Source organism: Chanos chanos, chromosome 13, assembly GCF_902362185.1.
Source record: "Chanos chanos chromosome 13, fChaCha1.1, whole genome shotgun sequence".
In the NCBI taxonomy this organism is placed as follows: domain Eukaryota; kingdom Metazoa; phylum Chordata; class Actinopteri; order Gonorynchiformes; family Chanidae; genus Chanos; species Chanos chanos.
In genome coordinates this window covers 14,124,641-14,148,781 of record NC_044507.1, presented here as the reverse complement: position 1 = coordinate 14,148,781, position 24,141 = coordinate 14,124,641, and the positions used below count along the sequence as shown (strand labels likewise).

Sequence of the window (24,141 nt, the reverse complement as noted above, 5' to 3'; positions counted from 1 at the left end):
GGACTGTACAGGCTTTGAGAGGGATACCCTTGGTGGTCCATGTTGCATTAAAGTTGGCTGTAGTATGTGACAAATTATTAGATACTAATATATATGTATGTATATTGCTATAGTGTCTTGTTTCGATAAAAAAAAAAATCACGTGCACTAGAATCTCTACTATTCTTGTTAAGTTTTCCTACGTTTCTGTGTTGATCCTGGTCCCATGTATTGCTACACTCATACTGTTGCACATTATTTTAGCAAAAACATGAAAAAGTGCATGGCCTCTGATCTTATAAGCAAAAGTGAAGCTACACTTTCGCTGCGGAAACATCTCTTCCCTATAACAATCACAGAAACCAGTAATGATAAGTTGTGTGCTTGAGGTGTTTGTGAGGTGCAAGACAGAATGTTTGATGACCTAAATTTTATCTTTTGACTGTTTGCATAGCATAAGCAATCAGATTGTTGATCATTCACCATAGTCAGCCTTACCACAATATTTGAAGGCAACTGCAGGTAAACTCACTGCTGTATTTAGTTTAATTTGCAACAGGTACGACCGGAAAGTGAAGGAGCAGAGTTGAAGTATGCAATTAATTAAGTGTTACGATACAGAGCCAGTTAAAGACAAGTTATTTAGCTCTCTAGACAGTATTCAGCTATGTAAGGACTGTGAGTTGGCACAATTTCAGAAAATCTGACTGCTTGCCGATAATATTTTGTGTGAAAGCGAGAGCTGGGACTTGTTTCATCCTTCTTCTTTGCTCAGAGTGTGATGCATATATAGTTTCTGTGTGAGTGTCTTGTTTTTCAAATTCTGTGAGCTGTGGTAAAGAAGAAGCACTATATATGAACTCTTACAGAAACGAATTTGCATACGTTTTTAGTTCCCACTGTATCTAATGCCCCTGAATCCTGATTTGAAGATATTTGGATATGCCTTGTGTGGTGTGATTCCCTCTGACTTCATGCTTTCTGCTTGCAGCTACACTATGTATATTTTTGTTCTGGTGGAGCAAGCACAGTGGTCTCATTGTACCCCTCTGTTTAAGTGAATGGAAATGTTAGCGCAGACTGGCATATGGTCTTGTGATGCCCACCAGTGGAGACTGTCTATTCTCTCTTGGCCCTTAAGGGCAGTATGACAAGAGTCAGAAACAGCTGTAGAGATGACACTTTACTGTGAGTCAACTGTAGTAAATCTGTCTCACTCAAATATCACCTTGAATTTACCATTGGCCCTCAAACAGCTGAAAACCAGTTGATGCAATCTAAAAAGATGTTACACTGTAAAAACCTATGCACGAAATCATCACACGTGATCATCGCCCCATTACCGGTTCCTCCTCGGGGTTTGAATTATGTCCTACGCTGTCTCTCAGTCAGACACACAGTGTGGGGTGACTTTGAATTGTGTGGTCTGTCACAATGGGAGATCAGGCCTGGGATGATGCTAACCACTGTAGCCATGGCACTGCAGCCAGGCTGGATTAGTTTCTCTGTGATGGGGAGAGACCGCTCTCAGTCAGCTCTGGTCTATGACATACCGCGTCTAATGTAGCTGACGGACTCCCTGCTGTAGTACAGTAATCAATGGTGTGCTCCCCCCTGCATGGGGTTTGATAGAAGATTATGCTGGCTGTCAGTTGGGATTCAGAGATAGAACACTCAGCTACAGGAGATTTTGATGTTTTCTCGTGACCGGTGACCAGAGAGGCCAAGCCGTGGATTTTGTGCTATTGACCACAACAATGTTCGTTACTCATAAGTTATTGATTTGCTCATGTGGAACTGTGACAGGTGACAAATGGTCAGTATTTGTTTAATTCATTCAACCAGCAGAGAGTCATAAGTAACCAGATCAGATATAACTCTGCTGAGCATGTACATTCAACAAGAAAACTCATTCTCACAGGAAATGCAAGCTGAAGACGGAAGGCGTAGATTGTATCGACGCAGTGGGAAAAGGCAGTAGTTATTATTAACGGAAACAAAAACATTATTGTCGAATAAGGCAATTAAAAATACCGTGTCATTTGTGATATGAAACAGAGATGGACTTTGATGTGGTGCAATGGTGGTGATGTACTGACCCAAAACATTCGACATATGGTTGCTGTTGCACCCTATGCCTGCCACAGACCACAACATGTATTCACAAGGAAAACCGTCTACTTTACTTTTCATCCTTTGCTCACCCTCACGGTTGTGCTTTAATGCAGATTGCCTAATAGGTGAAAGAAATATGTTTTTTTTTCCCAGGTCCATGTCTTATAGAGTGAAGTGTGAGCCGTGTAAATGTTTGGATTATTCTGTTTTTAGAAGGGGATGCCATCTCATGCTGAACTCATCTCTGGAGTTGTGTGTGGCTGTTTGTTCAGTTTTTGTTACTTTAACAAATGTAATGACCCACTTTTCCGTTTAGGGTGAAATCTTTTTGAAGGCATAAAGAGATAGCCATCTTGGGTGCTGTTGAGGAGGGCTGGTCCTGTACTGATTAGATGTACTGGTCATGCGTCATGTCCTCACAAAACTAAGATTCTTTTTAAGAGAAATGAACAGTTGTGTTTTGTTTTTGCATATCATATTTGTCATTCATTAGACATTTAAACCCTGACAAAACTGAAAGAAAGTCGTTTCAGTGGGTTAAACTACAGTGAGGTGATGTTCAGGACAGCATTTGCTATTGGGAATTTAATTGGTGTGAGGTGAAGCGTCAGTAACAGCAGTGTGTGAACTGGCCAACCCACTTTACAGCTGGAGGGCTACCAGCCAGACCAGTCGATGCTGTCTGCAGTGTGAAGCGCTTTAGCCAGCTTTGCATAGTGGAGATACTTCAAATCACCCAACAATGAATCATCTCCATAACTGTGAATCTACCTTTGTTTTGACTCCTACACAGTTTCACTATTGTATAGTAAAATGTTGTGGAGTACAATGACAAGCACTGTTTTGGAGTGGTCTTATTAGGACAAGACACTGATTTGAAAGTTGACCTCATGAACCAGTCCTTGTTGTGCAAAGGTCATCTAGGATTACAGAGTAATAACCAATGACCTTAAGTGGTAACAGAGAACGGGTTGAAAACCTAAGTCCTACACAGTACTCGATTTTAAAGCATTTACCTTTGAGGTAGTAGAACTGAAAGTATGTGCACAGTGACTTGATCAAGGCAGCAAAAGTAGCCCACTCTCCTCATAAATGAAAGCTCTGTTCTTCAGCGTAAACCCACACACATGGGGCTCATTTTTTGTGAGTTCTGGACTAACGAGATGTTTTCCTTTCCCTTCGTAAAAGGCTTTTGCAACCTTTTTTTTTTTTGTACAACTGTAGCTTCGTTGCTTCTGATTTTTGAGTGGGTTTTTTTTTTTAAGTTCTTTGAAATATTCGACCTGGTGTCTGTTTCAATTAGAAATGCAAAATACAGGATGAAAAGCTGAGAAGGACTAAAGTGGAAACACATTCAGTCAAATGGTCCTCCAGATTTGGCAATTTTAGGTGTGAGTCAAACTGAAGGCTATTTTTTGGTCGGTAATAAAGGGAAGTCAGTCCCTGTGTATAGTCTCTAGAGTGGAAGGTCATGTGGTAAAAAGAATTCTTTGCAAAGAGACACTCACCCCTGTCTGTTTTTCCTTCTCTCTCTCTCTCTCTCTCTCTCTCTCTCTTTTTTTTTCTTATCTCTGAGGGATTCTTTTCATTGGCTTTTGGGAAAGGGAAGAGGAGGTGGAGGTTAGGGGAAAAGGCAGGGTACAGACAGTTATGTAACCAATCACGAATTGTCCAACCTGCTGAAGATGCAGGAAAAAGGTGTATCCCCAGTCCTGGGACATTTGGTTCCACTCAGTCATTGGCTTTGTACAAGAATTTCCTATCTCTATCCTCACGAAAAGGTTATTCAAATGATCACGTTACTATAAAATAAAAAGAACTCCTTAGAAAATGATTAATTCTGAAAGTTTGTAGAAGATGCCATCTGCCTGTCTAAACATCAGTGAGGGTAGACTAAGTGAATATGGCCACATTGCAATATGTGTTCTCTCCTTATCTGTTTCATTCGGAAACAATTTACCCAATGTAAGACATGTAAAAAACTGTAAGGCTCATACAAGTTTATATATAAAAAGTTAAAAAGTTACATACAAAGTCAGTCTGTTAAGAAATGCCACTAATTAGACAACAGTCTTAATGCAAATGATATGACTGATTCTTTATCATAAATGGATGAAGAGTCATAGTTACTCCAATGTGTAGTGTGCTCCATGCAACGTTTTGGGCTTGTATGTCAGTGTTTGATTCTGTTTGTTTCATGTCATGTAGTTTCTGTTGACAATGCACGATAGAGGGAGAGAGAGGGAGAGAGAGAGAGAGAGAGAGAGAGATCCGCTGAGACATCTTATTATAATAATTAGACAATTATTGTTTCAGCAGCAATTCTCCTGTAGTATGTAGATTTATGTGTTGGCACAAATGCTCTGTATCCAACTCCAGGTCAGTCATTCAACAAAAAGCTCCATATAAACCGCCAGATGTGTGTGTGTGTGTGTGTGTGTGTGTGTGTACGTGGGTGTCTGTTTGTGGGTGTCTGTGTGCGTGCGTGTGTTTGCTTTAAGCCAAACGGACACTGCAGTCACGTTCTATATAGTACCACTCAAAGTAGGTTAGTGGAGGGGATCACCGCACAGCTGTGTGTGTCTCACGTTTTTCCTACTCTGGCGGGCTGGGATGAGATGGCGCTTAATCTCAGTGGGGGTGTGTAGGGAGGATTATGGGCCGCTGGAAGCCGTGGCTTGACTCCAACAAACGGGTGAGATAAACTTTGAGGGATGGATGACAATCAATGGATTAAAGAGACGGTGCTTCTCTAGCTGTCAGTGTCCAATGAGTGGAGGTAGTTTATTGAAAGGGATCGAAAGAGAACATTACCTGTCCTCTTGTTGACTGTCAAACCTGAAAAAAATATAAGATCTATATCATCTTTTCTTTTCAGATCCTTCTGTACTCTCTTGAAAATGAAAAAAAAATGTATCAGTGAGTTGATAAGCATTCTGGTTTATAGAGAATATTTTTCTTATTTTTTAACTTTACCAGGGTTAGGTCGTTTCAACTGATGTGCTGTCAAAGTGAGTGATGAGGTAGTAGAGTGACATTCTCAGAGTCATAATGGATACAGAAAAAGTCAAACACACCAAGGCCGTGACTGAAAGACATTCATTCTTAGTGAATTCACAGACTTGAATAACACACAGGACTGATGGCTATTGTAAGGTGTATACAGTTAAGTGGGACACAGCTCTAGAAGAACATTGTCAGTTTGGCCTTAGGGCGTCGGGGGTTGCAAACAGAGTTTGGAGGCTCTGTTTGTACAGTAAGTTAATCATGAGTTTCACCTTTGTCACATCACATTGGCCTGTCCACTCAAGCATTTGGCGCTAGTCCCGTGGCTGACAATGGCCTAATCCCATAAATATCAATGCACAATTATTGCACATGTGTTTATGTGGGTGTGAAATCAATAAGTTAACCTTTAAGGGATTACAGTCTGGATACCATATTGTAATTTTCTCTGTAATGTATAAACTGTCGTAAGCCCTGTTGTCACAGAGGTCTATAGTTATGTTTACAGACAGAGCTTAAATAATGACACCTAAACAGAAGAATAATAGTCTGGAAGCAAAAGATTTGTTACAATACTAACTGCAGTGTTCACAGTGTATATGAAGAACCGTCATTTTTTGATTTGCTTTGTCAAAATAGCAGAACGTTTCAGTCCTCCTGATCCTGAGAAATCGTTGCTTTCGGTAATATGAAAATAAAAAAAGAGAAAGGAAAATCAATTGCTTGATTTATTTTACTTCATTCTGTTCACCTGATTAATTGGTGCTGGCATTTTTACGTCTTGAATGTAAAACTACACTGCTTTCATTTTCCATATCAGGCTTTTATTGAAAATGACAAATGGGATCCTTGCAGTATGAAATTACTTCTGCTGATTGGTCAAGCTATTTGTGGGATCCTAAGCAACACAGGGGAGATGAAACCTCTCTTATTTTAGGGATGGAACGCAATTTAAAAGGTTGGGGACGTTGACAGTCTGTCAATTCTCTGTATAGCTAACGAGGTCTGTTACCACTTTATTTTACTGTCTGATCTAAACCCTCAAAAATCACCAAAGTCCATATGAGCACCCTATGACTGCTATTTCAGTCTACACATTGACTGTTCTGTTATAAACTCTTCTGTTATAAGCCATAAGGCTTGCATATAAAACAAAGATATGCATATCATCCCGCATTAAAATTAGCAGTAATGCTTTAAAAAGGATGTAAAAGTGGCTGGTGATGTGTGATTGTCACATTAATTCCATGTGGGGGGGGGGGGGTTAGAAATATGTCACACGGTGTCTGGTATGTATGATTAATTTTGCTGTCACACAGCAATTAACACGTTGTCTTTCAGCGTCTCAGGTTTTTTCTTCCAGCCGCAACATATCCCACTTAAAATATAAACCAAACTGGTTCAGTGTTTCTTTTGCTTACAATCAACGTGGCATCCCTCACGTCCTCGCAGCTGGACTACACAGTAACACTGGTCTTCACATGGTGTGTCACTACATCTGGAGTCCCTGAGAAATTTCAGGAAAACACGCGGAGGAGTTCTATGCTTAAGTATCCACAAAGTCCCCCTAGCAAGTAAGACAATAATTAGAAAATGTCTTGAGAAACAATGAAGACCCGAAGGGGACCGGATGCCTGAGTTTCAACGCCTACGTTCTATCCATAATAAAGCAATCATTGCTTCATTTTCAAATTTTTTCCCCATGTTGCTCTCTTTTCACATACAACAAAGAGTGTGGAGCAGTACTTGACGAGGGGCAGCCCCCTCCTCTCCACTGCTCATTCCCAGATGCGGTGTCTGGCCTGGCCAGGTCCAATATAAACAGCCCTGTCAGGGCTGCAGCGGCCCTCTTTGGCTCATACACGCCTCTCTATCAGACGGCTGGAATCAGGCTCTAAACTAATTTCCTGAATGAGTCATCGAACGGGGGATCTCAGAGTGGTGTAGTTCAAAACAATTTGAGTCCTCTCTCTTTCCGTATCCTTGATAAATTCAGCATCTTATCAAAAAACCTCTCTGTCTCTCTCTCTGTCTGTCTGTCTGTCTCTCTCTCTCTGTCTCTGTCTCTGTCTCTCTCTCTCTCTGGCCGTGGATAAGCCAGACTGAAGATTTGAAACCCTATGCTGCAGCTTGAGGGTTTTTTTTTTTGTTGTTGTTACCATTGGTCAATATGTTGCTGCCTTCCTTCCATTTGAATCAGACATTGGCTGATGTACTTTTAAGAGAAATTCTCTGGCTGAACCAGCATACTTTATCCAATTTCATAGTTTCCATCCTATCCACACAGTAAGACTTTGTCTTTCAAAGCTAGAAAAGTTGCTTGTTTGTTCTTTTCCCTCATGCAAAGTTTTTGGATAGATGTTAGCATGATCAGATAAGACCCTCTCCTCAGGCCAAGCTGAATGATAATGATCATGACGGTATGTTGAGGAAAATATGTGCTATATAGTGACACTGGTAGTTGTCATTATTAATATTGTGGCAGGAAATTAGTTACAAGTGAGAGTAAAGTCAACACGAGAAATCAAATGTGACCTTATTGCAGTCAGCCTTCTAATTAAGAGAAAAAGAAAAACAGCAAAGCGCTTCTGCCAAAACTACTAATCTAATTTGTAAAGGGAGCATGACACACGATGAACTAAAAATAGATCCGTTTGGGATTTTTTCTTTTTTCATCTGAAAAGGAAGAGGAAGCTTTTCCTTTAAATTCATATTAGCAGTGGGCACAGGCGTGCATACGTGTGCGTGTGTGTGTGCGTGTGTGTGTGTGTGTCTGTATATGTGTGAAATCAGCCCTACATGAATAGGGCTTTGTGTCTGATTACTGGTGAGTGGGAACTCTCGGTATAGAGAACTTGGATTCAGTTCCTTGGACTGGACTACATGAACAATATGGGCTTCTCTGTTTTATTTTGACATTTTAAAACTAGAATAAGATCAGACACATTTCAAGAATTTATTAAGTGGTAGTTGTAGACATAACAAGGATATAGACCTATGGAATTACATACCATTGAATATTACCACCATATTCACAAAAAAAATATTTGCCCTTCACCCTGGTTGAAATAACTGTTACTCTCTGTGGTTAAAATCAGTTAGACTACAAATCCTCAAAATCATGCCATTGATATTCCTTAAGAAAAAAAATCTGTTTTTAATAAGGGTGGGGGAGAGGGGGGGGGGAAGGGTAAGTCAAAGTACAATAACAAGTTTTTCTTGTCGGATGACTTTTCCAGACTAATGCGTTCTGCAGACGTCTTGTAATAATGGCTAGGCTCATGTGCATCTTCAAAAGCGCGTCTTCTCTTTTCAATAAGTTCACGGTATGGTATGAAGCAGCTTAAAATAGTTACCATGCCACATCCTGCATCAGAAACAGATGGACTGTGCTAAATGCTGAATAAACAAATCCATTGTAGCTAAGCATGGTTCACGATTTTTTTCGTATGACGTAATGCTGCTACTGCTAAAACAAAATGAGAAAATTCAAAAAGTTATGAAAACTATGACATGCTTAAACGGGAGCAGATATAAGACTGACACTATCTCGTAAAGTTGTGATAAGTCTAGTAGACTGAGGCACGGAACGGTCTGCTAACCCCTGGCTTCCAGTGAAGCGTAACTTTAGGGACTACTTAGGACTCATTAAAGTTATAGGACTTTAGGCCCTTTCCTCGTTTCTGTGAGATCATTTTGGTGGCCTTGCTGCCCATTGAATGTGCACTGTCTTCACTGTCTGGGCACTAAGCTTATTAAAATCTCCAATTGGGCCTCTAATGGGACCCCTGATCCACATCAGAACAAACGTAACCTTGAATGTTTTTGGATGTAACATTTATTTTATGAGTAGCTATATTTTGCTCCAGGATGGAGACAGAGAGACCGGTTTTACCTGACTTAGGAGTCGCCGCAGGTATGCAAACTATGCAAACTCAGTGCCCTTTTGACAGCGGCGTCACACCAGAGGAGTCGAGGAGGTGGTGTGTGAAGGAAAAACATTCAAATCTCACCTAATGACACCTTCACCTCTGAGGGTAACATATCTGCCAAAATCAGGGCAATGTCAAGGGCAGTTTTATAGCTGTTCCTCATGGTTTTCACTGAATGGAGCATCCACCATGCAGCCCAGACAGAACAGCCATAAATGAACTGGAAGCTTTGGTATGTATTATGTTTATAGATACTGACAAAAACTACTACTCTGTTCTGTTAAGTTAATGTAGTGATTGTGCGGTATTTGGGAGTTTCATAAGTGGAGGCATTGGAAGGTCAGCATCTTGTATGAGCCTGTCCACTTGTGTAATGCGGTGGTGACTTGGACTCTATCTAGCCCTGCCTATGTTTGTATGGTTACTATTGTAACAAGGAGCATGTCATACTAATCAGTGCAGATTAGACACCTTTTCCATTGTCATATTAGGGAAAGCTTTGGGATACCGGGAAGTCTGTCAGAACTCTCCTCGCTGCCTGTTACCTGTGTCTGCTCAGGGCTCCGCTCCTTTTCATCTAAACCTCAAACCTCTAAATCTCCTAGTTTGCTCCCACTCCTCCTTAGCATGCTTAACTTAGTATGTCTGACTCGGCTTTGTGCAACAGGACATGCCATCAAAGGCGACATGATAATTATTTGAAGCTGACGTAATAATTAGCGGTAGAAGTGATTTGTCAATGCTTGTCTATATTATTTGTGGTCTCCATCACTGTCCTTGTCGGTTCTTGCTTCAGAGATTGACATGCTAAGGTGTTTTAGTGCCACTGAGCAAGGCTTGGAATTAAATATCAGCACCCAAAGCCAGGAATGCATTATGCAAGCTTTAAGCAGCCTAAACAGTCACAAGACATGGCTCTTGGTTCAAGCCGACTCAGTCAGCAGAGCTAAGCCGTAAGAAGTCGGAAATTCTTTTGGTGAGATTCCGATTAAGTCCTGAGAGGAATAATTTCACCTTTTCACAGTGTATTTCCATCTGCTTTTAAAGTCTTACGGTTACAGAGAGAACGGCTAGGTGGATGAAAGAAACGATTTGCATGTTGTTTTCCCGAAGTCTGGACTGTGGATTTATCAGTGGCGAGTTTGGTAATCTCACAGGGCCACGCTGATTTGATTGTGACATATCAGAGCGTAGATCAGCTGTGCGCAAAGGGGGGGGGGGGACATTCTGAGGCGTGGATCTTAAATCCGGTCGCTCTCTGTCGTCTGCTCCGGTCTGGTTCCTCTTTACCCGAAACGAATGATGCGTACCCTAAGCGGTCTCTATGATTGGGGCTCTAATGTACGTGCGCCGTGAGGTATGAGGTAATGGCGCGGCAGATTATTACTGACGTTTTTGTGGGCAGTTCAGCGTCAGTGTCCACTAGTCTGCCCTTTTCACTTTGTTTACTCTGGTCATTTTTAGCGCATTAGATGGCCCACACACAATGACATCAAATTTCCCCTGCGTCTCCTTTGCTTGTGTGCTTGCAAACAAACAGAAGGAGGGTTGTGAGTGGCTGGTAGTCATTGACATTTAAGTCATTCTTTTGGCCAGTGAATTCTTTAGGATGGTGTAGGAGGGTTTGCACATCGCTGTGCCCAGCAGACGTAGGTTGCCTGAGGGTAAGGGAGACAATATAACAATTGGTGCTTTATTCGCTGAGTCCATTCAGTATCCACAGGCCACTATGGGACAGCTACGCTGACCGGAAGTCCGGTCAGCTTTTTTTTTCTTTCTTTTGGATCGATACGTTCATTTTGTGCCGAATTCATTTCGCAGGAAGTTCATCAGATGTTCTGTTTCTCGTCTGTTCGGTGCATTGGATGTGTGTCCTGGATTCACAGCTTTTGAAAAGCTTATCATGCTGGAATTAATGGTTCCATATCTGTGTCATAATGTTTTGCCAAAAAAAGCTCCCTCGTTATTGACGACGGAAGAAAAAAAAAAAAAAAGATGAGTTGTAAAGCAGCTTAGTGGAGTGATTCAGCTGGGACTTTGCTTCCAAGGCAATGGATACATGAGGCAGAGGAGAAGAGAAATCTGCCATAGCTAAATGTAAAAGTGACCTACTTCCTCCGCCTGATGTAGAAGGTCTGAACCATCTTGAGGGAGCCTAGTGCAGAGGTTTCTCTTGTTCTGTATGACAGCTGTGTCATAGTTACAGAGTGTGAGAGAGGGCGAGGGAGGGAGGGAGGGAGGGAGGGAGGGAAGGAGGGGGGGGGGGGGTCTTGTCTGAGATATAAAGATATGTCTGTGTTCGCTCCGTGAGCTTTACACGAACCGTGCACTCAATATCCTGTCCTGTGAAAAAAAAAACAAAAAAAAACAAACTTGGCAGACAGCCAGTTTATCTGCATGGTGGAAATAACTGCAAATGTAGAAGATGACCCAGCTTGAAGACTTGTGACTGAATAAAATGTAATGTTCTATTCATTTTACCAGATGTGTATGGAAAACAGGAGGCCTGTAAAATTGATGGGAATGAAAACACCTCTTCTCAAGTTAATTGAATCTGGAATGATCTTTGTTGTTTTAATGGTGATATAAATGTACCAGAGGAGTTCTCATCACTGCCAGAATGAACTCTTGAAAGCCTGTATCATGACAAAGTGAATCTTCAGCCTATACATTTATATTTAAAGCCATCCTTCCTGTGGTGTTTTTCAGTTCCTGAGGACCTTTCCTTAGAGGAGAGAGATGAACTGTCGAACATACGACGCAGGAAAAAAGAGTTGCTGGATGACATTGAGGTGAGTTTAAGAATAACAACGCGCTATTTAAATTTTCTGCTCACATCTCTCTTTCTCACTCTTTTAACTCTCTCTCTCCCTGCCCCGATCTCTCTGTTTCTCCTCCTTTCTCTACATTTCTGTTGCTCCCCCCCCCACAGTTCGTAAACGTTCTTCTGTATATGGGTTGTTGTTGGTATATATATATTTGCCTTTGATTAGTTTATTGAATCAACATATTTAAGGGATAGATTCATGAATCCAAGATCATTTTTTTATAGCTGTAAGGCAAAATCAAGAGCACAGGACACTGATATTAAAAAAAAAACGCTCACTGATATTAAAAAAACGCTCACTGATGTTAAAAAAAAAAGGTATTTGGTGCCTCATCTCCTTCATACTATGGTGTCACACTTACACAACATTCAATATGAAAATCTGACAGCTCAGATAAGCCATTTTTCCTTTTGTCTTTGGCAGAGGTTGAAATTTGAGATTGCGGAAGTGATGACAGAGATTGAACAGCTGACCTGCGTCGGGGAGAGGTGACTTTACCATTGTCGTTTTTTCGCTAGGCCGACAGCACAGCACACAGGACGTTGAAAAACCAGCGCAGAAATGTGTTAGCTTTTGCTAACGGCCCATTTAAAGACAGTGTTTCCCGCTCAGTGGCACACCTGATTTACTGAATGCTTTCCTTTAGCTTTGACGAGCATTCAGACTGTAAACCTGGCTAACTCAGGCATTGGCAGTATGTCATTTGCTCTGATAGAGATTGCTATTGGAGAGGAAGAGGGAGTATGTCCTGTTTGTGTCAGGGCAGCTGTTAAGTTATAAGCCAGTTGAGGAGAGGCATGTCTATGTTTTTCATGCTATATACACAGTTGATGAAAATAAGGTCAATGTGGGTTAAAAATGTAAAGCTGCTGTGTTATTTTGATTCATCTCTTATTCTGTGATCATGAAGGCTTAGGTATTTTCAAGCAGTTTCTCTGGAAAAAAAATTGAAAATGGATTATAGCACTTTTTGCTAAATTATAACCAGTAGCTAGTACTCTCTGACTATATGTGGGAAACAACTTCAAAAGTAGTTCCTAAAGATTGAAATGAAATTGTACTTTAAGTGTAATTTGAATGATAAACCCATTATGAAATAGATGTAAAGTAACTTAAATCATTCTAATTCTAAGGTGGTTTAACACAATGGTGTTTTTTAATGTGCTTGCTTTAAGCAGCTGGAAGCATGTAACCCATTTGTTGAACTGATTCTGCTTTATGTAACGATGTGAAATGATTCATTTAACTTAACAGTGTTTGATTGTAACTTTTCCTTTTTAATGTCAAATTACAGCAAAACGACACAGAGAAATAAGCAGATTGCAATGGGTAGAAAGAAATTCAACATGGATCCCAAAAAGGCAAGAACAGCGTTTACAAATTTCTCTGATAAATTCACAAATTTTGAATAATGAGAGCATTGAGACATGGTATTCAGTCAAGTGGAAGCTTCTAGAAGCAACATGAATATGGAATTATGTTGATATGATAGTAACTCTGTATTCGCCCGTTTATTTAAAACATGAACCTGAAACTCTCTTTACAATATCCCAAAATAACCTTGTCCTGAACTACTTTTAGGGAATCCAGTTTCTTCTGGAGAATGACCTCTTGCAGAACACTCCTGAAGATATAGCACAGTTTCTCTACAAAGGAGAGGGCTTGAACAAAACAGTCATTGGAGATTATTTAGGAGAACGGTAAACTTTCCTTTATCCCCCTCGGTTGTATTTTGCGCTTTTTTTCTGTCCATCCCTCCTACAGGACGTGCATTCAGGGCATCAGACTGTGGAATCCTCCGGAAATTGATTGTCTGAATTTATTGAGCAGTATAACGACGGGACTGCATGACAGTGAAAAAAAAAAAAAGTTCCCTGCACAACATGTGTTTCTTATCTTCCTGAAGCACAAAGAATCACCTCATGGGACATAACTGTCAAAACAACAAGCGTTCATACTGCATAGTTCTGAGTGCAAACATCTCTCATTCACTCGTTCCGTGTCTGTGGTTTGGATCTTTGCCTATAAAGTCTAGTTTACACAGTATCTTTTGTTGAAAGACAGTCTCTGTTAGTAGGATCGTGATGTCAGTGGTGTTTTTGGTTCTTGTTTGAGAAGATAAATGATCAATTAAATTTGGAAAGAAAAGCATGTTGAAAGTTTTATTTGTTTTTTTTTTTGTTTTGTTTTGTTTTTTTGTTTTGTCCTCAGGGATGATTTCAACATCAAAGTTCTCCAAGCTTTTGTGGAACTTCACGAATTTGCAGATCTCAATCTCGTCCAAGCGCTGAGGTGAATATGGTTCTGAATATTTTCCATTTCGAGAACTTCATTTAGAGTAGAGATTCAGTGAATGTCACGTGTCTTACGGACATTTTAACAAACATGCAACATTTAAATGATGTTGATTGTGATGAGGATTTAAAAAAAGGATTTTACCATACTGGCTAATTAGACATTGACTACTTCATTAGACTAGACCTAGGCTAAATTGGATTTTGACTGGAGATTCAGTTTTAGTTTGCAATTTGGTTCAGGTGTATGAATAACCATTGTCTGAGAAACTTCTGCTAAATTAATTTGAATTTAGTTTGCGTAAAACACGTTACAAAAGTCTTGGTTTTTGCCCAGTCATAATTACCCCACCCCTTAACTCCTAGCACGCTATGGATGATTCAGTTTACAATGATACCTGGTGTTTGTCGCCCATGTTTCCCTGCACAGACAGTTTCTGTGGAGCTTCAGACTCCCTGGTGAGGCCCAGAAGATCGATCGTATGATGGAAGCGTTTGCTTCACGATACTGCCAGTGCAACCCAGGAGTCTTCCAGTCTACAGGTCAGATGCTTTAACGATAAGGGATGGGCGGACGCCACTCTAATGAGCTACGAGCATCTCACTTAGCTCTGTCTTATCTGACCAATGCCAGATCCCATTGGCCGCAGCTATATTGGGTTAAGGTCATATAAATGCCCTGTTTATCCTCCTCTAAATGTAAAGAATACGGCTGATTTGTATGGTCCTGTGTTGTTATCATTCCTTACTCAGCTCTTTCCAAAGGCTGTCTGTTCAGCTGAATATGGCTCCTGTTGACAGATCTGTTCTCTTTAATTGCCTTGTGGCGTCTAGGATAATGAAATTGATTGCTCAGTGGTAGATTTGCCGCTGCATTCACATGCCACACATGCATGTGTCGCATGCTTTTCCCACTATGCGTGTGGAAGACTGGTTAATTGTCTTTGTGCACGGATCATGTATGCAAACACACACGCAAACGCATGTACACACACTGATATATAAATGCACACATTCACTCGGTGATATCCATGTTAAATTTTTAAGCTCTTAGACAGGCAGGGAAGGACAATGTGCAGAGAGAGAGAGAGAGAGAGAGAGAGCAAGAGAGAGAGAGAGAGAGAGAGAGAGAGAGCGAGCCTGGAAGACACCAAGCTGTTACACACACACACACACTGACACACACATATATGCACCTAGAGGGAGAGACAGTGTATTTGTGAAGAGTACAGTGCATTGATTTATTTACAACATGAAATGCCTCTCTTTCCTGTGTTAGAGCCATTATAAACAAGAGAGAGCATGTTTTCCTTTTTCCGCCTACCTTCACTCCTCACTCCAGAGTGTCAGCGCCCACTCTCCTGTCAGCACAGAAGCACTACACCAGGTCACATAAACACACACAACACACACACACACACACACACACACACACACTCGCACACACACACACACCCCCTTGACATGTTTATTACAGCACTAAACAAATGACATGAGATGTATTTGCTAGCCATACCACAGCATGTTGTTTTACATAAATACGCTTCATGTCCCAGTTTCCAGGCATGGGAAAGCTGCTACTATTTGAACAGTAGGGTAAGAATAACGTATCAGGTAGATATGAGCTGAGTACTGTGTCGACAGAGCATAACCACCTGACTGTGGCATCGGTCATCTGGTTCATTCAGAGCCAAAGAAAGCACGTTTCTTTCTCTCTTTCTCTGTTTCAGACACATGCTACGTCCTGTCCTTCGCCATCATCATGCTCAACACCAGCCTGCACAACCCAAACGTCCGGGACAAGCCCGCCGTCGAGCGCTTCATCTCCATGAACAGAGGAATAAACGACGGAGGAGACCTGCCTGAGGAACTGCTCAGGGTATGACCTCATAGCATTGACCGTCTCTGAATCCAGCTCGCAAAGAATGCTAACAGCACGTTCTTCTCTTCATTGCTTCCTTCCCCTTCAGAGGAGCCTTCATTAGTTTGAAGTATTCAGAGTTCATTTGGCTGCAGGCATCTTAAAGTTTTGGGACTTTCCAGCTAATAATTTTCAGCTCTGGGAAAATGCCCAGAACATTGAGAATATTGAGAATGGAAAGTTTCAGAATAACATTTCTCCCAACATCATTAGAATATTTGAAGATTGTGATGCCCGCTCACTCTTTTACCAGGGCGCTCTCAAAGCGTTCTAAGTACGGTCCCGTTACAACGTGTAACACGTTTGTCATTTCGAAGGGCACTTTTTACTCGAGATCGATCTTTGATAGGTGAATTACGGGACTATCAGCTCCTCCCTCGGAATGCTGTGCTTAGTCTCGGATGGTGGGACCTCAGAGTCTGTGCTCATTTGACTCATGTTCCATTTAAGGGCATTGAAAATAGACTCTTGAGTAGGTCATGTTTTATGCACCAGAAGCCATAGGAGTGTGATAAATATTTGAAGACATAAGTGTGTGTACTCATTTGCAAGTGTGATGAGCACTAATGTGAGTTCTCTCCGTTTGTCCTTTCTCTGTGACTTTTTTTTTTTTTAAAATAGAATTTGTACGAGAGCATTAAGAGCGAACCCTTTAAAATCCCGGAGGACGACGGTAACGACCTCACCCACACCTTCTTCAATCCGGACAGGGAGGGCTGGCTGCTGAAGCTAGGTCAGTGGTGAGAGTGGAGAAAGCAACAGATAACGTCACCTTGAACATTTCACATCCTCTGCTTCTTTTCTGGCTTTTTTTTTCTCTCAGTTTTCTCACTTTATGTCTGTCCCTCGCTCCATCCGTTGTGTTTCTCGCTCTAAAGATGGAGCGCGGTATCATTAGCACGGCTGAACACCGGAGGAAAGCAGTGGGTTTTCTCACTCAGAGGGTGGTGTGACTGTAAACTGTGACAGTAATGCTTTTCTTCACTCCATGAAACATTCTTGCTGTAAATCATTTTGAAATTGAATGCAAAATTAATATAAGAAAAAAAACTGTTGATGGCTTGGCAGATAGGGACTTTGCTTAAATATTGTACAGGTGAATTTGCAACCCGAATGTTGAGTTCCAGATGAGAGACATTTTTAAAGTGTGTTTTTGAATTATCGCCTGTAAACTTGTTTTAGCATCTCTCTCGCTGGTTGTCGGAGGTCTTCAAATGTCATCCCTCCTAGAGTTATGCATGACCAAAGCAGAGCATCACAGTCCTAGCGGTGATCTGTCAGACGTGTTTATTTAATGGTTTCGGACTACAGTATCCAAGCGCCTTTCCAGTAGATTTTATGCATATTGCATGGTTGCTCTGTTTGGGTTAATGATGTGTTTACATGTGTTGTTAATGGCGCCCCTACCCCCCGTGCGCCCCTCCACTCCCCCCCCCGACATTGTGTGTTTGTAATTTCAGTTCTAGCTGTGGTGTGTTTTGTTTGTATGGTTGGGCTGGCTTGGCTTGCTGTATTGTCGTTAAATGTTCCTTCTTGTTTTCCTTATACCCTGTGCCCTATGACTTCATCTTTCTGTTCTGTGACTGGCTGTTTCTACTTATTCTGCGCCAGGAGGTAGGTAATGCTGGACAGCACCATCATCCACCCCTGCCTCCACCTCCCATCGGCTGGCCTTGTCATTCCTTCCTCTCGTTTCAGACGAGCACTGCTTTTGCCAGCTTTCTTTCTTTTTTTTTCTTCCCATGGACCAGTAAAAAAGAACTGCGTAGTGCCCTCACCCCCAGTTGCCTGTCAGGGTCAGAGGTCAGGGGTCTGCTGGCTGCACGTGTGTCTCACACCTCGCTCATATTGTTTGGCTCAGACCAGAACATTCCTCTTGCACGATGTAATGTCTCTGTAGTCTTGTACACACACACACACACATGCACACACACACACATGCACACACACACACACACATGCACACGCACACACACACATGCACGCATACGCACATGCATGCACACGCACACACACACACACACACACTCACACACATACACACACACACACTCACATACATACACACACACACACACACACACACTGAAGGCCTTTATGTGTGTAATACAGAGAATGATTACATTGTTGTACCTTGCTTTCCCTTAGGGACTTTACAGCAGGGGGTTCTTTACTGTAATGATTTTAATTTGACCCACGAAAAGTAAACCCTGAAGGACATACTAGCATGAATGCACATTAAATGTTGGTAGTCTCGAGTGGAAATAATTGGTGAAAAGAAATGCAGAACAGCTAATGTGAGTATGTGTATTGTCAGTAAGAAGAAGGGTAAAACAGCTAGACATATCTTCATCATTCAGTGAATATAAAGAAACCCCTTCCCAAACCGCTGATTAAACCAGCCAAGTCAAACCAACCAAGACATGTAAAATCAGCCAACTCAGGCATTCCATAGTTCATCTTTGCGAAGTGAAGTGAGTAGCTCCAGAGGAGTCCTATCACAATGTTAGCATTCATATCCAAGAAACCACTCACTGGACAGTCATGGCAAGGGCTTTTCACATCAGAGGAGTCAAACAGTAATGGATCACTCAAACGGCTACACTTATTGAGCTTATTTCTCTGTCCTGCGGGCATGTGAACAAACAGGGTACAGCATGAGAGCTGGATTGCCCAACATTAATTACCGGTAGTGTGTCACGATGACTGGCCCTGAGCTGTGGGGATGCTCTCACTGTGGAATCCTTCCTGTTCTACCTGAAAGCGTGGCTTTAAACTTTCACCTCCGCAACTCTGTGCAGTTTTCACGTCCCATGGCAGCTTTCTTTTGCCCCCCCCCCCGGTTTGGTGTATTTCTTGTACTTCCTCCTTTCCACCATACCACCATGGTGATTTGATGTGCTTTGGCCCTAAATCTCGGTGTAAATGATTCGTTTAATAGGTTATTACTGGATTAGTGATAATTTGTGCTGTGGCTCCAGCTCTTCTCCGTATGTATAATGCTTTGGTACCTAATGGTGAGCGTTTTGCTGTGTTTACCCAGGCTGCTCTGGGACTGTGGCTTCAATGAAATGAACAAAAAAGTGAGTGGGAGAGAGAAGCCTGCAGCAGTGTTGCCCCAACTGCAGTTTATAAGAGGAACTGAGCACAAACAGGCCAGAGACAGCTTTACTCCAGTTATCAGCACTAAAAATGCCACGATGGCAAATACGGCTCATGATGAGTTAGTGCGCCTCTTTGGTACACAGTAAATATGCAGTGATGAATTGGGCTTGTCTCTCTCTTTGTGTGAGTGTGAATTGGTGTGTGTGTGTATATGTGTGTGTGACTGTTTTACGGAACTGGGTGTGGCAATGGTTGTTAATGGTTAATAGATTTTCTATGGGTCAAGTTGAGACAAGGTCTATAAAGGTGCTGTTCTATTTGATCATGATTCCAAATTCCCACATTAATTTAACAGCTTTCGTAAGCTCTTTCCATTTGTAATGGAAAACACCATACCATTTGGGCATAACCAGAGCATCATGCTGCTTACAGAGCTGGGGGTCAGCTTCATCTGCATTGCTGCTTCTAGTAAGACAACCAGCCAGGTTCGCTTTGTGATCCAAGTTCACTTTGACATCTCCAAACAAAGTCCTCCCATTGCAGCAGCATGACTGCAAGCCATTTCTGTTTTTTGCTTGTGTGCCCTGGAGTGGAATTTTGCTAAACACATTTTGAGTTGTACTTTGCACATGCCCACTCTGTGTATTTGGTACACACCATACACTGGAACATAGAATGAAAGATATTGTTTTCCATACGTATATAATTTGTGAACTGGAGGTGCCATGTTTGGTTCTTAGTGGATGGGTCTCTCAGGCTCTTGGAATCTCATACTGCTTTGTAATTGCTTTCTCATGCATTTTAAAATGACACATTTTCTCTCTGACAGGAGTCAATACAATTTTAGGAAGTTCATCTGTAGGAGAATAAGAAAATGCTAATGCTAATTTCTGTGGACTTGCCTATGCAGTATCATGTATTAGCATTGGTTATAGTCTATTGCTGTTGACCATCTGTGCTTTTGTAATGTTTGAACTTCTGTCAGTGAGTATGTGACTTTTTCAGTAATGCAAGTGTATTCTTTCCATCCTCTTCAGGAGGAAGAGTGAAAACCTGGAAGAGAAGATGGTTTATTTTGACTGACAACTGCTTGTATTATTTTGAATACACAACAGTAAGTACTTGTGATGTTTTATTTCATCTTTGAAATTTTTTAACAGCTTCTCTACATTGAGCCATGCCTATAACTGTAGCTCCAATTTAAATGGTTGTTAATACTTAAATCTGCATTCACAAGTTTGAATGACCTCACTGTTTTTTCGTTTATAAGTTAAGGTGATAACTCAATAAAGGAGCATTACAAAGTTATACTTGCTAATAACAAACCTTGTTATAAAAAATTATAAGTGCATGTAAAGCCTTATACGCACAAAAGCTGTACTGCTCTAAAAAGTTTTTTTTCTCTACTGGCAGTATCATTTGCTCAGCACTTGTGTTACTTGTTAAAAAGCCATGTGTGGTGTTGAGGTACTCGGCCACAGAGACTGTATTCGGGATGTATTCCGACTTAAAGTCGACCTCTTGTCATCCATCACAGGACAAGGAGCCACGTGGGATCATTCCTTTGGAGAACCTCAGTATCAGAGAAGTGGAGGAGCCAAGGAAACCTGTGAGTTATTCATGATGTATTTCATTCTTTCTCAAACCCTCAAAAATATGCACCGTACCACATGCCTCTTGAGCCGTAATGCAGTCCTCTTCCTCCTTCTTTCTCTCAACCAGAACTGTTTTGAGCTCTACAACCCGAACCACAAAGGCCAGGTTATCAAGGCGTGTAAAACGGAGGCCGACGGTCGGGTGGTGGAGGGGAACCACGTAGTCTACAGGATATCGGCTCCAACACCAGAGGAGAAAGAAGAATGGATCAAATCAATCAAGTAAGGCTCTCTGCCCAAGCACGTCGGGCTTCCTCTTAAAGCAAACGTACTCTTTATGCTCTTATCTGATGTCCTACTTATGGACCACTGCGATGACTCATTCTGCCGTGCAATAATCGTATTAAGCGTGCATGAGAGTTAGACGTCGTTGTACGGTGCGGCGTGAGGTTCTGGTGTCAGTTTGCGTCGTTGAAGTTTAGGATGACTTTATCAGAGCTGGCGTGGATGCTGGTTCAGCACACATCTCTCCGCTGTGGAAACAGCAGTCTCATCACATATCTGGAACACGGTTCTCCCTCCTCCTCACGCTCCACGTTTTCACGGTGCAGCGTGATCGGACGGATTAGTCTCTGCTTATAGTCCCCCCCTGGGCAGGGAGCTAGCGCTGCCAACAGAAGCAGGAGAGGCGACGCCGAACCGACCCAAGCCCGACCGCCATTTTCCCCCTAATCTAGCTGGAGCTAACGGCTCTCGGCGCGCGTGTTATCTCTCTCTCAGAGAAACGCGGGAGCACTCGGTCAGATGAAAAGGGTTTTTTTTTTTATCGAAATCGTGCCCAACGACACCCAAAAGGCAACGGTTACACTCCCACTATATCTGTGTTCGTGTGTTATGACCTTGAAACAAACAGCACTCATTTTGTCACTTCTGCGTATGTACGTGCCTTTCATAAGAAACAAAGTCCTAACACAAAGCTTCATAATCATTTGGATGCTGATTGTGAACGACTATTTCAGCCGCATAGCTAGCGCGGTGTTCTGCTTGAATTGGTCTGATATGTTCATATAAATGTTTTCCTAAGTATCACACTGGAAACTAAACGTTCCTCTGAACACGCGTGCTTACGCGCGACTTTGAGACATCATGCTTTGCATTGTCTCGCCCCAAACATTAGGTGCTCTGGTTTGGGAGACTTTGCAAATGGGTCTTAAAACTTCCGAAGTGGATGATTTTTGAAATTTCTCACCCTTCCCCAGCCTTCTCATCCCTTGTCCTGTAAAAGGAGGGATGCAAAACGAGTGAGAGAAATCCGCAGTGGGGGGTTGCGCTCTCCTCTCTGTGTGCTTCAAGCTAACAGGATTTTTGCCCGTGAAACCGCACTCTGAAGCAGCTCCAGAGAGCTTGTGACTCAGTCTCTTTGTAGTGAGCATTCTCTCTTCTCCAGAGCTGTTCCACAGTTATAAAATGAATATTTATTCAGAGGTATGAATTTCTTTTTTTTTTTTAGTCATAAATTCAAACACATAAACCAGGGCAGTCTTCAATAGGTGAGAGTTTGCATTTTGGCAGATATTTGGAGTTTAGAGAAAAATTCTACACAAACTCATAGGGAGGGACCAGAGGCGGAGAAAAGGGGGGGGGGCAATGTTGAGCGGGTGGGGGGTTTGCTTCAGAAACCATGGAAACCAAACTAGGTCACTGAACAAACTTCTTTTTGATCTAGTTAAGGCAGGGGTTTGTATAAATGTGCTCACATTTCCATATCAAAGATGCTGAAGTTTCCCTTCTTGCTCATTATTTATTTCATTTCTCTTTAATTGGGTTCTCCAGAGCCAGCATCAGCCGGGATCCCTTCTACGACATGCTGGCCACCAGAAAGAGACGCATCGCCAACAAGAAGTGAGAGATCCTTACCCCTCCTGCATTGACCTTCCTGACTCCGCCTGCCAGGTCTTGCGTGCGTGCTGACATACACACGCACACGCACACACATACACACACACACACACACACACGCACACACACACACACTGTCCTGGGAGACCCCTTCAGACCCCCAAACGCCCACATCCGCTGTGGGACTTGTGGGACGACACTGAGCTACGGGCAGAGAAAAGATAACTGTGACACACGGGACTCCGTTCCTCTTTTCTCCCATAGCACTTCAGATTATTTCCATGTGTTTTCTTACACCCCCCCCCATACCCCTTTATGTTTATAGCCCCCCCCCTCCTCCCATTCTCCCCTCTCGCTTTCTTTTCCTCCCCGTGTGTGTTTTCTATGAGGTGAAAAGCACAGCTGCGCTCGTTCTTTTGCACTTGCATGGGTGTGAGTACGTATTCGTGGATCAGTCACGTGACGGTCGAAGATGACGCATTGCGACTCTTTTTTCTTTTTACAGACCTAAGCGATGAAAACCATTACATTCAAATGTATTAAGGTCTATTCATGCTCATTAAAGGCTGAAAAGAGCAGCGGGCTTCCAGCTCTGATTGGAGGCCAAGGTTGCCGCTGCCGTGTCATGGCTGCATTAAACGAACAATACCATCATCTCACTATGGTGCTAGATGTTTCTTCACTGGTGCCAGTTGTTCTGTAAAGCTACAGCATAAAAATAGAAAAAGAAAAAAAAAAAGCTTGAATAAATGTAAATGTAAAGATGATTTGAACACTATGTGGCAGTCTTGAGTCAGCTGGACTGATTTCATACAATTGTTTGAACAGATAATCTAGCCAGAGGAACTATAATATGCACCCTTTTAAAATTTTAGTTATCAGAGGGTACCAGGCAATGTAAGCTTTTTCTCTTTCATTAAAAGCTCTGACGCGTAGACAACGACATCTACAGTTAGGGTCTGTGTGTTTGATGTGATATGTATGCATTTTTCTGTTATCAAAAAACAAACAAACAAACAAAACAAAACCCTAAAAAATATTGCTTGCTTTTGTGTTCCCTTACAAATATAATTGAATATCTTTTTTATATTTATTTTCTCTGTGAAATGGTTATATTCTATCCATAATTGTTAAACTATAGAGTTAAGTTATGTGTAAATAATGTAAAACATTTGTCTTTTTGTGTATGTATTATCTACAGCATATAAGCCTACTGGTTACAGTGTGTATAACTGTAAGTTTGGGGTCTTCACATCACGAGCCTTAAACATTACCGAGGTAATATACTGTCAGGGAAGTTTCATTTCCAACAGATAGTTTGATGACAATGATGATGAAGATGAGGGTGATACTGACCATGATGGCGGCGATTTAGAATGGATAAAGTGATGTATTTATTTTTCTCTTCGTAACCAGTGGCGGTTTATATGTGATTGTAAAATAAAGTCCCTGACCAAGGGCAGAATA

General features: G+C 41.8%; 1 protein-coding gene across 2 annotated transcripts; it reads left to right on the top strand.

Annotated features, from left to right (window-relative positions):
- Nucleotides 1-1,903: 1,903 nt before the first annotated feature.
- On the top strand, nt 1,904-22,724 carry cyth3b (cytohesin 3b). Of its 2 annotated transcripts, XM_030789944.1 has the most exons (14): nt 1,904-1,925; nt 11,742-11,824; nt 12,284-12,348; nt 13,155-13,221; nt 13,442-13,560; nt 14,072-14,152; nt 14,585-14,697; nt 15,885-16,033; nt 16,697-16,808; nt 17,687-17,689; nt 20,218-20,294; nt 20,718-20,789; nt 20,903-21,057; nt 22,609-22,724. In XM_030789944.1, the coding sequence occupies exons 1-14, from the start codon at nt 1,904-1,906 to the stop codon at nt 22,679-22,681; spliced, it is 1,191 nt and encodes a 396-aa protein (XP_030645804.1). In that variant the 3' UTR covers nt 22,682-22,724. The 2 variants fall into 2 exon arrangements, with proteins under 2 accessions (XP_030645804.1, XP_030645803.1); XM_030789943.1 differs by lacking the exon at nt 17,687-17,689.
- The last annotated feature ends 1,417 nt before the right edge of the window (nt 22,725-24,141 follow it).